Source organism: Antechinus flavipes, chromosome 4, assembly GCF_016432865.1.
Source record: "Antechinus flavipes isolate AdamAnt ecotype Samford, QLD, Australia chromosome 4, AdamAnt_v2, whole genome shotgun sequence".
NCBI lineage: Eukaryota > Metazoa > Chordata > Mammalia > Dasyuromorphia > Dasyuridae > Antechinus > Antechinus flavipes.
The window spans coordinates 468,383,678-468,402,107 of NC_067401.1; the positions used below are offsets into that span (position 1 = coordinate 468,383,678).

At 38.5% G+C, this 18,430-nt stretch overlaps 1 protein-coding gene across 1 annotated transcript in view; it reads left to right on the forward strand.

Moving 5' to 3' along the window:
* OMA1 (OMA1 zinc metallopeptidase) overlaps positions 1-1,255 on the forward strand; it is a 76,779-nt gene extending 75,524 nt beyond the window's left edge. Inside the window, exon 10 of the mRNA XM_051999577.1 lies at positions 795-1,255. Within this exon, the coding sequence (XP_051855537.1) occupies positions 795-1,016 (222 nt within the window). The 3' untranslated portion in view covers positions 1,017-1,255. The remainder of the gene's footprint in view (positions 1-794) is intronic.
* Positions 1,256-18,430: the final 17,175 nt, after the last annotated feature.

Genomic DNA, 18,430 nt, shown 5'->3' on the forward strand with positions numbered 1-18,430 from the left:
AATGTTATCTCCAGTCTGTAGCAGACTGACCGTGTGACCTGGGCAACTCACTTCATTTCTGTCTGCCTCAGTTTCCTCATCTGTATAATGTACCTCCCAGAAGGATCAAATGAATGTATTTGTAAATCACTTAGCACAGTGCAGGCACGGAATAGGCCATAATTATATAAATGTTTGCTGCTGTTACTGCTACTACTACTAGGTGTGATTCCTTAACCTCACTGTGCTTTTGGTGACAAATGCAGAACTGCTGGTTAACGATGGTAAAGGAAGTCTTCATACTCAGATTGTGTCAGATTCATACTCAGGATTAAGCCCCAAAAAGAAAGAAAAAAAGACTGCTGAATTAATAGAGTATACCTAAGGAATAGTTTAATAACATAACTTTCTTCATGTGTTTAATAGAAAAGATTAAAAAGACCCATAGGAGCTGGTTTTTATTATATGATTTTTATTTGAATACAAAGGTTAGAGTGTCATTTCTTTAGCAAATATCTGCAGCCTGGCTAGAAATTTGAGAGTGTTCATGGAGAGCTTATTTATTCTAAAAGATCATTTTCTGCCTTATTTGCAGCTACTGATTTATTTCAAATTGTATTATTGAGGTGAACTGGAAGATTACAAGAAGATAATTACATATGGTGTTTTATGCGTGACTTTTTTTGTTTCCTTTGTGTCTTTATTACAAAAGGTATAGAGGAATATAGAAGTCTTGTGTATAGTATATTAGGAATTGATTAGTGAAACAAAGGCCCAAATAAAATATTTCATTGTCTCCATCTCTCTCCTCCTAGGCCATTAAAATCAGAGAGAGTTGTAACTGCCCACCGCTTTCTGGACCAGATCCTCGGACGCTTTTCAGGCTTAGGGTGAAGCATCTTATGGAAGTGACAGAGGAAGAAGACCAGAATACCACTGGAGCGTTAGTTAAAAAGCATAAATTGGACTCTCTTCCAATTCAGAAAAAAGAGACAATTCCATTAACATTTATGGTTGACAAAAGAACTGGCAGTTGATAAAAGTTTTATGTGAGAGCCTGTATGAAGAACATAGCAATATTTGTTTTCATATATCATTATTTTAAAAAAATCAGTATAAAATGCAAAAAAAAAAAAAGACTCTACTAGTTTAAATCATGTGGACTCCTAGCATTATTAAAAATCCTTTAATAGATATTGAAACTTTTGTTCCTGAATCTTAAAAATATTTGATTCTATTTTTAATACCTTCAATAAAGAAAACATATCTAAAGATAGTTTAAGTTTTATGCTTTTTGCCTTCTTGAATGCTTGGCTTGGTTGACTTGGTTCATTACATTTAAAAGATGGACTCATCACATAAGTTAAGACAAGAGGGTCTAGTCCAATTTAAGCTTAAATATTGGTCCTTTGAGAAGAGATTGAAGATCATGGAGGCTAAAAGGTAAGTGCATGGTCTATTCACTTCATAATTTGCTCTTTAACATACATAGAGCAAAAGTTCCATTATAATAAATTGTGGGTCTTCCAAAATGTTTAGGACAGAAATTCTGGGACTGTTATGTTGGATGTAGGCTTCCTCCTCAGACCCTTTTCCACCCCAAATTCCATCCCCAAACCCTCAAGGGTTCACTGGGGATGGGGGTGGGAAGGGCTCAGGCCAGTCCTCTGAAATCTCATTCAGTTCTTGTCCTGACTTTGTTCAATTCCTTTAGTCGCAGAATATTTATCAGCATGTTGGGATGACAGCTGCAAAGCCTATTTATAGATCTCGAGATTGACTGCGTGAGGCTTGTCAGGTATTTCTTGATCCAAATGCAAGGCGGCCCTTGCGGGGCGGAGGCTCCGATGGACCGTTCTCAGCAACTCCATTCCTCCTGTTTGTAGCAGCGGGAGTTTAGGTGAGAGGTGCTCGATGGCTTGTAAAGTGTTTGCAGAACGCTACCTGGAGGCGAGCTGGAAAATGTGCCGTTCGATTTCCCTGTGCATCTCATGGCAGAATTTTATAGCTGAGGACCCATTGTATTTTTCCCCTTCTTTCCCACCGTCACCTACAATTCTGGCGTTCAGTCTGCAGACAACGTAGACATCTTCACCCGTTGTCAGAAAGAAAAGTACTACAGGGTGACCTTCTGAGCAAAACTCCTAAATGTTAACTAAACACTATGTGCAACCGGAATGTTGTTTTTCTGCTTGGAGTTTAGAAAGATCAGTGAATGGATAAAAACAACCACACATTTAGTATGTGTTCTGTAATCCTGAGCTAAGGGCTGGAGATACAGATGCAAGAAATTAAGCCAGGTCTTGGCTTCAGGGAGCTTACAGTCTAAAAGGAGAAGGAACATGGAGGGGAATGGTAGACAAGAACATATTGGTTGGTGACATCACAGGGATCATGGATCGATTCATAGGACAATTGGTAGATGATTCCTTTATAGGAAAGTAGTATCACATTGCTTACTGTCCTCAGAGCGTAGCCTGCCGTGGTGGGGGAGGTCACGGTGAACTCTCACCAATCAGGATCGGCCCCAGGACGGGAGCATCATGTTGGATGCCAACAGAAGGGGAACAGTTGGTGAGATGGTGGGCCGTGAAGATGGCTGGTGTGCTGATAAAATGTCTTTGCATTTATGGTTTAAGATGTTGCGTGTGGTTAACATCTTGCAGGTTTTATTCATTTGCATTTCTATTTTTTTATTATTTATTTTATTTATTTGCATTTACGGTTTAAGATGTTGCATGTGGTTAACATCTTGCAGGTTTCATATTTAGATGAATACTTCCTGTCATTGCACCTGTAAACCTTAAAGACCAATGGCTGGGCGGCAGCATGGCCTTGGAGATAAGAGAGGGAGCCTCAGGGTCTCCAGAGACCCTATGTGGTTCTCCGCCACACGCTGGCCATGTGATCAGAGGCCATTCCGTAAATGCTCAGTGCTCTGGGCAGCTCTGAGACACAGAGGACTTGTTGGTCCACCTTGCTGGAGGGAGTTCCTCATGAGATCGTCCCAGACTGATGAAATTGTGGTTCTGGGAAAACAAAGCAAAACCCCCTAAAAAGCCAGTGGATTTTGGGGTGTTGGAGCTAAGGTGACGCATAAGGTGACAGCTTTCCCAGTCCCGGCCCAACGCCTTCCTCCAGCTGAGACCTGGATGGTATCCCCAGGGTCCCTAAAAGTCACTCTCCTGTCACTTATAGTCAGAGACTGGTGAGGAGAACGATAAAGGAAGAATTATGATGTGATTGAGGATGGTGGGAGAGACAATGGTTAACCCCATTCAGCAAAGCAAAGGTGCTCCCTCCCATAAGGAAGAGAAAGGTAAGGTCAAGGGGAACCAGAGGGAAGAGACAGCTGCCCGTGCAGACTGGCAGCTGGGTGGTGTGTTTGTGCAGAACACTGGGCCTGGAGTCAGGAGTGCTTGACTTTAACTCCCGCCTCAGACAGTTATTGGTTGTGTGATCCTGAGCAGGTTCGCTTACTGTCTGCCTCAGTTTCCTCAACTGTAAAATGGGACTAATACTAGCATCTATCTCCCAGGGTTGTAGTAAAGATTAAAAGAGCTATTTATAAAGTGTTTAGCACAGTGCCCGGCACATAGTAGGTACTTAATAAATGCTAGTTTCTTCTCTTGACAGTGGTTTGTTGCTCATTTTGTGTTGACAGTGATTGCCATAAATGAAGAATAACACGTAGACTTTTAAAGAAACTACCTCATGGTGTTATGCAGTGGTAAAAATTAAAAAAGAAAAGTAGAAAGCTTTGTTTCACACTCCCTTCCATTCCCTCTCACACATTTTGAGCTTGCCGTGCTGTCTGGGATCAAAATTGTGCATTTAAAGAGTTAGTGACATATCATGGTAGTGAGCAGCCTGGCTCAGAAAACTGGTCTGAGGGCCAGAATAAGATGCCTCAAGGCAAGGCCCTTTCCCTGCTCAGTCCCATTCATATTCATGTCCTGAGTGTCCAGGCAAGAGCCCCATAGCTGGTGGAAAGAGCCCTGAGCTTGGAGCCAAAGTCCCAGCTTTGCATGACTAATGGAGGATTATGGGTCAGTCACCTAAAAATTGTGGGGAGCATCTTGCAGGGCGTGAGCAGGAACGGTCGCAACAACTTTGCATCCCGACTTAGCAAGGGCTTCTCTCTTTCCACCTTGGGAAGTGAGCAGTTTGAGCACTGTTTAATCCCTTTTTAAACAAGAAGAAATAGCTTCAGAGAGGTAGCTGGTGGAAGTGCACTTCATTTGAGGGCAAAATGGTATTAAAAGTAAAGTGTCCGAGTGAGTAAAATGACCATATCCTTTAACCTGAAATCACAAGGCTCAGCATAGACTCCAACGCGGGCCAAGTCCAAAAAAAAGATTCTCTCTGTGTCTGTCTCTGTCTCTATGTCTCTCTCTCTTTCTCTCTCTGTCTCTGTCTCTCTGTTTCTCTCTCTGTCTCTGTCTCTCTGTTTCTCTCTCTGTCTCTATCTCTGTCTCTCTGTCTGTCTCTGTCTCATTTCACAGATGAGGAAACTGAAACAAAAAGACAAGCTGACCTGCCCTGGATCACATAGCTGGTAAATGGCTCATTGAGGTAGGATTTGAATTCAGGTATTCTTGATTCAAAGAGCAGTGCTCTGCCTGCTGTGCTGTCTTGCCTCCATAACTATCCATAAGTTATCTAGCTCTTTAATAACCAAAAAAAATTAAATCAAAAGCCCCACCTCTCCCCTTCTTATTTTGAAAAGAAAAACCAAATTCTCGTGACCAATATGCACCGTTCTTTCTAGGTTTTGCAAAGAACTTAACATACTAATCTCATTTGATCCTTTGAAAGGGCAAAATGTTATATAAATATGAATTATTTCAGCATGGTGTGAGGTTGGATTAGAAGTGCCTTGGATTGCAGTTCTACATTTTAATTTCATCTCTTGTGCTTCCTACATGTCTGATCCTGGACAAATCTTTTGAATGAATGAATGAACAAACATTTCTTAAGTTCCTATGATATACCTGGCACTGATTATACATACATACATAAGCTCTCAAGGAGCTTACGTTCTAATGGACAGAGTCTACACACATAGAAGGGGTGGCCAAAAAGGATCTAGTTGTTGACCAGACCAAAGTGTCACTGAGGGACATAGCCTTTCCACAAACCAATTTGATCACCATTCCCAGAGCTAGAGGTAGGAAGCTGGAAGGGGGTGCATAAAAGTGTTTGGAGTTCTCACTGTTCATCATTCTTCCAGGGTAAGAACTCTAGGAATTCCCTCTCTAGGGCTCAGTTTTCCGTTTATAGCATGTAGGAGTTGGAATATACCATCTTTAAGATCACTTCAGGCTTGGGATCCTAATATTTCACTATTGTTTTAAAAATTGTTTAAAAAATCTAAAACATAAAGCTTTAGATAAATATTTGTGTGAAACTGCTATCCTTGTATCTAGGGAAAAGAAATCATGATGTAGAGGGCCACAGATAGTGGGGAATCCTGCTGAGTGTCCGGTTCAACTCCCCATGTTCCCCATAGACTTCCTGAGAACTCAAGGGGTTGTGACAACCTGTGTTGTAATTAAAGCAGTGATACCAAGTGGCAAAGAGTCATCCACACACAATAGCAAGTTATTGATATGGTCCCATGTGCACAGTGTGCTATAGTTATGTAAGGGTATTAAGTATATAAGGCTGAGAGAATTTGGAATAAATGACTCCATGCTTGACCATCCACATGAGTCCCTCTTTACTCCTCTCCTAGGATCAAGGACTCCGGCTGGTGCCGAGATCCTCCAGAGAGCTAGCCCGGACATTATGCTGATGATCTATTCATAAACAATCTCTAACTTCTCTCTAAAACTGGCAAAAATAGCATGAAATGAATTTGACCTTAATAAACTTGTACGCTGAACTAATGAGAATGGGAAGTCCCTGTGGCCAGGATCTCTGTCTGTTTTTTGGTTTTGGTAGTCGCAGGATTTAGGGTGGTGTTATATACATAATAAGCGCCTAATAAATAAATGCCTTTCCTTTCATTAATTCATCCATTCTTTTGTAGGTTATGTCTCTCTCCCTTCTTATTTTGAAAAATTCACATGGTAATGATATAAATATTCCAGATCTAAAGGAACCGGCTTCTCTTGTTCTAACACATACAAATAAGAGAGGCCGAATTATATACAAATTATAGGACTTTATGAGAATTCTAAACCCCTGCTTCCATCTTCAAGTAGGTGTCACTAAATAAGCCATCACCATTTGTCATCATCAACATCATTTAGTGCTTTGAAATTTTCAAGACACTTTACATATCTTATCTCATTTGCTTTTCACAAAAGTAAGTACCAAAAATACTGTTTTCCTCATTTGACAGATGAAGAAACAAGTTCAGAGACATGAATTAATTTGTGACTCAGTTGTAAGTGTCGTGACCCAGGTTTCTCTCCTGTCTCAAGTTCAGTATTCTGCCCACTGGGTGACACAGCTGGTCCAAAACTTTATTTTTTAAAAAATTAATATCTTTTTGAATTTTTTAATATTATCATCATCTTTAATAAGCTTTTCCTTCCCCACCTCAGGTCAAAAAGCAGCAAGGCTGACCCAAGACAGTTCACGCACCTGTTCTACACCTGGGGTCTGTTGTGTTCTCAGCTGAATCATTATCATCACAAAGTATCCAGTTTCACATTATTTTTCCTCCCCATTTACACTGTTTTAGTCACTGTGCTTCTCTGAGTTCTTCATAGTTGTCACTGATTGTTCCCCTATGGAAGGTCATTTGCTGTATTTCCAGGACCACTCTTTATTTTTGCAGATTGGCAAATTAGTCAGAGGAAGGAAGTAGTTTGTGGTGTCTGCACAGAAACGTTAGTGCTGTAACCCTGTTCCCTTCCTGGGAATCCTGCTATCGCATGTGTGTCTTACACTTGGGTCTGGTCATTGTTGTACTCTTAAGTTTCAGCCCACTTCCCCCATGGAGATGAGTGAATGTGTAGGAGACCGTATCCCAGATTTATATTTTGAAACTTTTTATTCATACTATACTTTCTCAGTAAATGCCTTTTCTAAGATCTATTTGAGACTACTGGCTGATTGCTAATGAGAAGCATACCAATGGGGGCTCATGAGCTGCAATAATAAAAATAGCTACAAATGCTTTACTGGTACCAGTCAACCAGGTGTTAAAGAGCTTTCCTATAACCTGACTATTAAACGTGAAAGAACTCTTAATTTGAAAGGATTGTGAGTTCTTTGAGCTTTGGATAAAGGTAGATGAAAGCATTTTATGTCTAGTTGAGAGCACATAGATAAAAAGAGCCAACCAGATTGGAATCTGCCAGTCAGAGGATGCAGCCATTTGGCAGTGTCATACTCTCGAATCCAAGAGTCAAGAACTCCAATCTTTGAGGGTTGTTTGGGGTTTGTAGCAGCAGTGGGGCAGACTTTTTTCTCTATTTCTGTCTTTATCTTCTCCAATCGGAACTAGAAGGAGACAACATATCCAATCAGGGGCAGATTGGTAAACTGAGGACAACTGGGCTCAGATCAGGACTGTCCCCCGCGGAGGAAGTCAGCCCTAAGAAGCGTGATCCTTTGTACCATACATGCTATAAAGTACCAGAGGTCAACTTGTCTTACCACCAATGTCCTCTGACTTTGAGCCTACTCTTCCCTGTGGATCTTGGGAGGAGGGAAACATGTTTCCTAACAATTCTTCTTACCATAATGATTTCAGGAAAGATCTTTGTTAAGAGCTATTTGAATCATTGACTGATTATTCATGAGTAGCATACTGGTGGCGACCCATGAGTATGATGTTAGAAAACCCAGATGTTGGATATTACCCCTAGAACCATGAGAAGTAATAGCGATCCTCTAGCGACCCCAAACTGGGGGTTTATCTGCAAATTTAGGGAGTAGTCCCAGAGAAGGTGCTACATAAGCATTCCTCTTATCATGCCAGAATTTGGGAAAAAAGCCAAGGAGTTATTCATGAGAAAATGAGAAATGTAATTCACATGCCATTTCTTTCAGGATTCCAGGAAAATTGGAAGTAAGAAAACTATTGAATTAATAAATAAAACTAAGAGTTGGTTTTATGAAAAAAATAATGAAATAGATTCTTTGATTCCTCTCTATCCTGTTATTTTGCTTGCCCTCCTATTTTCTGTTATGACTGTTTGAATTATAACTCCTAATAGTTTAGCTGTTTCTGTGAATGTTGTTCTACTCTTCTTATATTGTTATCTTGAATATAATTTCCTGTTTTTTTAAAATTTGGATATAATTTTCTGTTTTTGTTATTTAGCCCTTTACTCGAGCATTATTCAACAACCATTCTCTTACGTCTCCATGGAGTTTACCTCTTTTGTTGGATTTTCCTTGTAGCTGATTATTTTTACCTACTATTTCATGATTCATGTAGTATTTTATATTTCTACCATTATGAACTTGTTTATACTTTCTTCTGTCCTAGAGAATGATTCATTTTGGTGATTGTTCCATCTGTATTTTAAAGACACATATTTTTCCCACCAGATTGTGACTTTTTATTTTCTTAGCAGAATACTTCTTAATAATTTTTTTTTGTATTGAATCTGAAAACCTCTATTTGTAGCTCCTTGAGTTATTTTGAAAGGGAAGGAAATCACTTGAAAATCACTTTGTGTGTAAACTTTAATTTTGAGTTTGACTACATCCTACTTTAAGGTACCATAGATAATGAAGTAATATCAATACTAAGCATATATGCACCAAGTGGTATAGCATCCAAATTCCTAGAGAAGTCAAGAGAGCTGCAAGAAGAATTTGGCAGCAGAACTATACTAGTGGGGGATCTCAACCTTGCTCTCTCAGAACTAGATAAATTGAACCACAAAATAAATAAGAAAGAAGTTAAGGAGGTAAATAGAATCCTAGAAAAGTTAGGGATGACAGACCTTTGGAGAAAATTGAATGGAGACAGAAAGGAATATACTTTTTTCTTGGCAGTCCCATGGAACCTATACAAAAACTGACCATGTATCAGGGCATTAAAAACCTCAAAATCAAATGCAGAAAGGCAGAAATAATAAATGCATTTTTCTCAGATCATGATGCAATAAAAATTGCATGCAATAAAAAGCCAGGGGAAATAGACCAAAAATTAATTGGAAAGTAATCCTAAAGAATGAGTAGGTGAAACAACAAATTATAGACACAATAATTTCATCCAAGAGAATGACAACAATGAGACAATATACCAAAATTTGTTAGCAGTTATTAGGGAAAATCTTACATCTCTAGATGCATATGTGCATAAAATAGAGAAAGAGAAGATTGATGATTTGGGCTTGCAACTAAAAATTAGAAAATACAATTAAATACCAAATTTAAAATTCTGAAAATAAAAAAGGACATTAATAAAATTGAAAGTAAGAAAACTATTGAATTAATAAAACTAAGAGTTGTTTTTATGAAAAAACCAAAATAGATAAATCTTTAGTTAATTTGATTAGGAAAAGGAAAGAAGAAAATCAAATTGTTACTCTCAAAAATGAAAAGGGAGAACTTTCCACCAATGAAGAGGAAATTAGATCAATAATTATGAATTATTTTGCCCAATTATATGTCAATAAGTTTGATAATCTAAGTGAATTGGAGAAATACAAAAATATTGATTGCCCAGATTAACAGAAGAGGAAATGAATTACTTAAATAGTCCTATTTTAGGAAAAGAAATAGAACAAGCTATTAATCACCTCCCTAAAAAAACATCTCCAGGTCCAGATGGATTTATATGTGAATTCTACCAAACATTTAAAGAACAATTAATTTCAATCCTATGCAAATTATTTGAAAAAAATAGAAAAAGAGTCCTACCAATTCCTTTTATGACACAGATATGGTACTGATACTTAAACCAGGTAGGATGGAAATAGAGAATTCATTTCTCTAATGAATATTTTTGCAAAAATCTTAAATAAAATTTTAGCAAAGAAATTACAGAAAGTCATCCTCAGGATAATACACTATGATCAAGTAGGATTTATACCAGGAATGCAGGGCTGGTTCAATATTAGGAAAACTATTAGCATAATTGACTATCAATAGCCAAAAGAACAAAAGTCATATGATTATCTCAATAGAGGGGGAAAAAGCATTTTAAAAAATTCAACACCCATTCCTATTAAAAACACTAGAGAATATAGGAATGAATTGAGTCTTTCTTAAAATGACCAGAAGCATCTATTTCAAACCATCAGCAAGCATCATATGTAATAAGGTCATACTAGAACCATTCCCAGTAAGATCAGGGGTGAAACCAGGTTGCCCACTATCACCATTACTATTCAATATTGTATTAGAAATGCTAGCGTTGGCAATAAGAGAAGAAAAAGAGATTAAAGAAATTGGAGTGGCCAACGAGGAAACCAAATGATCACTCTTTGAAGATGATATGATGGTATACTTAGAGAACCCTAGAGAATTAACTAAAAATCTATTAGAAACAATTCACAACTTTAGCAAAGTTGCAGGATACAAAATAAACCCACATAAATCATTAACATTTTTATGTATTACCAACAAAGTCCAATAGCAAGATTTACAAAGAGAAATTCCATTCAAAATAATTGTCGGTAAGATAAAATATTTGAGAGTCTGCCAAGGCAGAGTCAGGAACTAAATGAACACAATTACAAAACAGTTTCCACACAGTAATAAAGTCAGATCTAATCAACTGGAAAAATATCAAATGCTTATGGGTAGGCTGAACAAATATACTAAAAATGACAATACTATTTAGATTAATCTACTTATTCAGTGATTTACCAATCAAACTCCCAAGAAATTATTTGACAGATCTGGAAAAAATAACAAAGTTCAATTGGAAGAACAAAAGATCAAGAATTTCAAGGGAATTAATGAAAAAAATGTAAATGAAGGTGGCCTAGCTATGCCAGATGTAAAACTATATTACAAAGCAGCAGTCATCAAAACCATTTGGTACTGGCTGAGAACTAGAATGGTCAATCAGTGGAATAGGTTAGGATCCTAGGACAAAAAAAGTAGTCAATAATTATAGTAACCAAACTTTAGTTTGAGAGATCTGAAGACCCCAGCTTTGGGGATACGAACTCACTATTTGAGAAAAACTAATGGGAAAATTGGAAATAGTATGGCAGAAACTAGGCATTGATTCACCCCTAACATTGTATACCACAATAAGGTCAAAATGGGTTCATGATCTAGACATAAAGAGTGACATTATAAACCAATTAGAAGAACATAGGATAATTTACCTCTCAGATCTGTGAAGAAGGAAGGAATTTGTGTCCAAAGAAGAACTGGAATTCATTGTTGAACACAAAAAAGATAATTTTGATTGAGTTAAATTAAGTCAAAAAGGTTTTGTACAAACTAAACTAATGCAGACAAGATTAGAAGGGAAGCAATAAACTGGGAAAGCATTTTTACATTCAAATGTTCTGTTAAAGGTCTCATGTCTAAAACATGTAGATAATTGACTCAAGTTTCTAAGAATTCAAGCCATTCTCCAATTGATAAATGGTCAAAGGATGTGAACAAGTAATTTTCAGATGAAGAAATTAAACCATTTCTAGTCATATGAAAAGGAGCTTTAAATCAGTATTGATCAGAGAAATGCAAATTAAGACAACTCTTAGATACCACTACATACCTCTCAGATTGGCTAAGATGACAGGAAAAGATAGTGATGAATGTTGGAAGGGATGTGGGAAAACTGGGACATGATGCATTGTTGGTGGAACTGTGAATGGACCCAACCATTCTGGAGAGCAATTTGGAACTATGCCCAAAAAGTCATCAAGACACACATTACCCTTTGACCCAGCAGTGTTTCTACTGGGCTTACAACCCAAAGAGATTTTAAAGAAGGGAAAGGGACCCACATGTGCAAAAATGTTTGTGGCAGCCCTGTTTGTAGTGGCCAGAAACTGGAAACTGAGTGGACACCCATCAGGTGGAGAATGGATGAATAAATTGTGGTATATGAATGTTATGGAGTATTATTGTTCTATAAGAAATGACCAGCAGGAGGATTTCAGAAAGGCCTAGAGAGACTTATAGGAGCTGATACTGAGGGAAATGAGCAGAACCAGGAGATCATTGTACAAGGCAACAAGAAGACTATGTGATATCAATTCTGATGGACGTGGCTCTCTTCAACTATGAGATGATTCAAACTAATTCCAGTGGTCTTGTGATTGAAAAACTATCTGCACCCCAGAGAGAGGATTATGGGGACTGAATGTGGATCACAACATAGCTGTCTCACTCCTTTTGTTGTTATTTGCTTGTGTTTTATTTTTTCTCATTTTTTTTCTTTTTCATCTGATTTTTCTTGTGCAGCAAGATAATTGTATAAATATGTATGCATATATACATATGCATATATATGTATTGGATTTAACATATATTATTACCATGCTTAATAAATATTGAATATACATAGGGGAAGGGAGTGGGAGTAACGGGGGAAAATTGGAAAGCAAGGTTTTGCAAGAATTAATGTTGAAAAATTATCTATGCATGTTTTGAAAATAAAAAAAACTGTAATAAAAAATTTTTTTTGAGTTTGATTCAGACCAGAAGACTTAAGATCCAGTTCCTTTAAGTTTTTTATTTTTATTTTTTTAGGCTTTGGTTATGCCTTTAGATTCTAGTGCACATTCATTTCCCCATCTACTCTTGCTGGCATCAGACCTTTTCTTATAACAAAGGATATTTCAGCAAAACCAGCCAATCAAAGCCACCTTAGCTGCCAGGGAAGTAGCCCTCCACCCCCATCACCCTGCCCCTCTCTGTGAAGAGGAGGAACGCTTGTTTCCCAGGTCATTGTAGGAAATCTCTTGTCGATGCCTTTTATGCCATCTTGGGTACCATTATTGTACATGTTGTTCCCATTCTGTGTTTTCTCTCTGCATCACTGTATATAAATTGATTTGCATGTTTTTCTGAAATTTCCTCTAGTTGATAATTACTTATGGCATAATAATGTTGCATAACGTTCAGATGCCACAATTTGCTCAGCCATATTCCTCTTTTACAGTTTTTGCTTGTTTTTGCCCACTCACTAATCCCAAAGAGATTTAATAGTAGTTCACATTTTTCTGTAATGATGGGAGAATCAGCACATCACACCAGGAGAAAATGGAGACTGAGAGGTGAAGTCATTACCCAGGGTCACCTAAGCTCAGAGCTTTCTGAGGCAGGATTTGAACTCACACCTCCTGATGTTTAAGTCCATACACTGTACTTTAAAACCACACATAACTTGGGCTCTCTCAGCCACTAATGTTTGAGAATCATTATCTTCAGAGCTGGAAGCGACCTGAGGGGTCATCTCATCCAAGTCTTTCATTCTTTGGAAGAGGAAACTGAGGCTCTAGTTGAATGCCATGATCCAGGTCCCACCGTAAGTAAACATCTGCCCTGTGGTTGGTAACATCCCACTCAGAGGAGGAAGAGCCAGAGCTCAGTCTTTGTTCTCCCCTCCCCTGAGACTCAGGTCTGGTAGCTTTTTCCCCCCTTAGCGTAAAAGCAGTGATCTTAATAATATTTTATGATGAGCAATAAAAATGTCCATTTTAAGCATATTCATACATTTGAAGGATAAAATCCTGTTAATCATCTCATAAAATGGATTTTATTTGGGCCTGGAGTGCTCTTTAATGTGCAGTGAGAAATTTCTTTGACTTAATTACTGGGAAGGAAACCCCATCAGTGCCCCCGGCCGCCCCCAGAAAACAAACACCCTACTCAGCCCAACATGGTGAAAATCAGCTTGGCTCTGATTGAGATTTTTTTTTTAACTTTTAAAGTTACAACCCACATGTTTAAGCAGAATAGCCAAGGAGCAAGTATTTGTGTACATTAGCAATGATAGTCTATTTGGGGATACTATTGGCAGAAGGCTTTTTTAAAAACTTGTTTTTACAGAACCAAAAAAGAGCCATGTTTATGTATTTTTCCCCCAAACAGTTTCTTTTCTCCTGCTGTGTTAGTTTTAAGAGAATTTGTAATGCAAAATGTTTTAAAAAGTGGAAACAATATAATCATGTTGTGTTTAGAACAAGCCAAATCTTCTAGAGTTTTTTATTAGCCTGGGGTGCAGTTTTCCAGAACTGATGCTATTGTTCGAGTCCTTGGGGCAAGAGAGAGATGGTACCAAGATAAAATGAAATCATGAGGGAGGCAGCTCATGGAGCATCCCCCGGGTAGGGGAGACACGTCATGGATAAAGTGCCGGTTTGAGAACTGGGATTATTGGTGATGGATCCAGCCCCAGCTATCGGTGGCTGTGTGACCGGACACAAATAACTCGGTATCTTTCATCCTCTTTAGAATGGGGAGGCTGCATTTTGCAGTGGAAAGAAAGATGGATTTAGAGTTTATTTCTTGGCTTTGAGATTGGTCTTAGCCATTACTTAACTCTTACCCTTTCTTTATCTTAAAAATGAGGAATTGAGCTAGAAGAGGCCCATTGACATGGTGACCGACTTTCAGAGTTATAAGGCGGTCAAATCAGGTAATATATGTGTAGGACCCTAAATTCCCAGTTCTTCCCAACTTGTGCTTGCATTCAGAGACAAGGCCGCCCAGGCTGGCAGACTCTAGGAGTAAGACTCTGGATGGCTAGCCTTTATTTTGTTTTGGTTTTTTGATGATTATTTTTGTTATTGAGGTATATGAGCCCCCACTGGTGTATTTCTCATTAACAATCATCCAGTAATCTCAATTAGGTCTTAGCAAAGGTATTTACTAAGATGATACATAGAAAGTCACAAAACATAACTCTGGGACACAGTCTCCTATACATTTACTCATCACTGCAGGAAAATGGAGCAGAAACCTCAATTTCTCAAGAATGGTAGTCAGATGTATGTATAATAGACATATATGGAAAAGGCAGCTTGCAGCTCCTAGTACTGCCAACCTGAAAGTCTTTTCTTACTTCCTAGAGTCTTTGTGTTGGGGTGCCAGAGTGTGTACCTCTCTCAGTCAGTCCTACTTTCAGTCTTTGCTTTCTCCCTTGGGTGATAATTTTTTTGTTTTAATATCTAATGGTTTATTATCTAATTATTTAATAATAAATATTGTTAATATTTAATAACAATACAATAATGCTCTCTTCATGGATGCAGCGTCTCTTATCGATCTAGTGCTGTTAATGATGTGATTCCTCCTTGTTGCTCTCTGATACATACTCCATACAAAACTTTCTCCATAACTCCTTAACTGCTAAAACGCTTTCTTTTATTTATAGACCAAAGGGATAGGACTGATTTCTCTCAGAAAATCAGAAGATGTTTCCGAGCGGTGTCGGCTGCCTTCATCCAGTGGCCAAGGCTTTAAACTGCTCTCAGTTGATTAAGGAACTTATTCACACGTTATTGTGGGGTTGTAAGAAAACTCCTCATCACTTCTTTTACACTTTGTAAATATGTTCTGGGCCTTCTGTGATTACATAAGCTGAAGTGGGGAAGTGAACTTTCCTCCCTTACATATGCAAAATGTTTTGTGAACTTTAAAGTAATGTATGGTGTAAATGTCAGCTATGATAACAAAAATTGTCTTGATGGAGAGAGCCAGCGGAGGAAAGAAGGGCTAGTCAGCACATGGTGAAATCCTGCAGATGTCCTAGAGTGACTGCAAATTAGAAATATCAAACACAGAGAAGAAACGCAGACGGTCGGGAAGCAGCAAGGTACCTTGCCTGGATGGAGAGACAGGAGGAGGCAAATCAAACAGTGATATACCGCTTCTTCTCAGCTGCTGAAAGAGACGGCCCTGGACCTGAACCCAAGAGACCCAGGTAGAGTCATGGCCCCCAGGCTCCCAGCCCTGCTTCTAGCTTAGCCCCTTTCCTCTTCTGCCACTGTCCAGGGAATCAGTCCTAAGCAAGGTGCTATCTGCAGGTCTGCAGCCTCTAGAGACTGAGGAAGGCAGATCCCTGCTCCCCAGACTCCTTATCAGCATCAGAAATAAGTATAATTTTGTTAGTATAAGTTACATTAAAGAAATCCATCTTCATCTATGTCTCCCCACCTTCCTCCAGCTTCTTAGGGCAGAGACTGACTTGTTTTTCTTTTTTTTCTCCCTGAGTTTCAGGCCAAGTTTCTTTATGATTTAATTGGTTGACTGATTTTTATTATAGCTTTTTTATTTAAAAGACATATGCATGGGTAATTTTTCAACATTGACCCTTGCAAAACCTTCTGTTCCCATTTTTCCCCTCTTTCTCCCCACTTCCTCCCCCAGATGGCAGGTAGACCCATACATGTTAAATATGTTAAAGTATATGTTAAATACAATATATGTATACATATTTATACAGTTCTCTTGCTGCTCAAGAAAGATCAGATCTAGAAAGAAAGAAAAAAAAACCTGAGAAGAAAACAAAATGTAAGCAAACAACAACAGAGAGAGTGAGGATGCCATGTTGTGATCCACACTCAGTTCCCATGGGCCTCTCTCTGGGTGTAGTTGGCTCTCTTCATTACTGAACAATTAGAGCTGGTTTGAATCATTTCATTGTTGAAGAGAGCCAGGTCCATCGGGATTGATCATCATATAGTCTTGTTGTTGAAGTATATAATGATCTCCTGGTTCTGTTCACTTCACTCAGCATCAGTTCCTGTCAGTCTCTCCAGTCCTCTCTGTATTCATCCTGCTGGTCGTTTCTTACAGAACAATAATATTCCATAATATTCATACACCATAATTTATTCAGCCATTCTCCAACTGATGGGCATCCACTCAGTGTCCAGTTTTTGGCCACTACAACCAGGGCTGCCACAAACATTCTTGCACATATGGGTCCCTTTCCCTTCTTTAAGATCTCTTTGGGGTATAAGGCCCAGTACTGACTTGTTTTTCTGTTGGCACTTCCAGTGCTCAGCATGGTGTTTGGTCATAGAGGCACTTAATAAAGACTATTTCCATCCATCCATCCATCCATCCATTCATTATACAATAGAAAGCCACGAACTTGGGCTCAGTGTTCAAGATAGAGGCTAGCCTATTTTAAATACAATTCAGGTTTTTTTTTTTAAATAGCACTTACTGAATGCCAAACATTGTCTCTTTGCATCTTCCAGCCAGTGGTTCTAATTAGGCAGAACAATGGATAGAGCTCTGGGCTTAGAATCCGGAAGGCCTGAGTTCAAATCCAGCCTTAGACACCAGCTGTGTGATCCTGGCCAAGTTTCTCAAACTTTCTATGCCTCAGTTTTCTCATTTCTAAAATGGAAATAACAATAGCACCTATATCCTAGGGTTGTATGAGGATCAGATGAAATGCTAATTATAGCAATTAGTATATTGCCCATCTCATAGTAGATGCTGTGTAAATGTTAATTATCACTATAAGTTTGGCCCTAAGAATATGCGGACCTTCTAGTTTCATCCAGTTCTGCAACCTCAGTTCTTTGCTTCTAATGCTTCTCTTACCATGGATGTCTTATAATTGTCTTTTGTTTTTCCATCACCATCATTTTCAAGTATATTCCTCCACTTTTCACTGCCCATAAACTCTTCCTTCTCTCTCTCTCTCTCTCTCTCTCTCTCTCTCTCTCTCTCTCTCTCTCTCTCTTTCTTTTTGCTGAGGCAATTGGGGTTGTCACTTGCCCAGGGTCACACAGCTAAGAAGTATCAAGTGTTTGTCTTCCTTTTCTTTTAACAAAGATGAAAAGGGGAGAAAAAGCACTTTAGAAAAATCAACTGTATCTGACAGTGTCTGTGCCATTCTGCATGCAAAGTCTCCACCTTCACCAATGAAAGGAGAAGTGTGCATTTCCCCTTTCTTCCCTAGAGTCGAGCTTGATATTATAGTGACACATTATTCAATCTTCTTTTTATTCTTACCATTTCCATTGTTGCAGTCACTGGGATTATTCTGTTCCTAGTTCTGCTCATTTCATTTTGCATCCGTTCCTGTGTTTTCTTTTGATTCCTTGAATTTTCTTTATTGGTTGTTTCTTATGACACAGTAGTGTTCCATTCCATTCACATCCATCAGTTCTTTTGATCATTCCCCACTTGGTGGTCACCTATCTTGTTTCTGGTTCTTTACTACCCCAAAAAGTGCTGCAAAGAATATTTTGGTGTATATGGGAATTTCCTGGCTTTGGCTTTCTAGGACTATGGGAGTGAGATTTTTAGCATAATTCACATTGGCTTCCAGGATGCTCCAACTACTTCTCAGCCCCACCAGCAGGGAACCTGGCTTTCCACTGTCCCTCCTACAATGACGAACTCCATCTTTTGCCATCTTTGTCAGTTTGCCCTGTGTGTAATTAAATCAGTTATTTTTTAAAACATGTCTATGTCTATGTCTTCATGGAGAAATCTGACATAGTCATTCCTATAAAACAGAACTAGAGTGAGAAGGAACCCAAATCCTCACTTGACAGATGGGGAAACTGAAGCTCAAAGTCACTCAATGATTCGC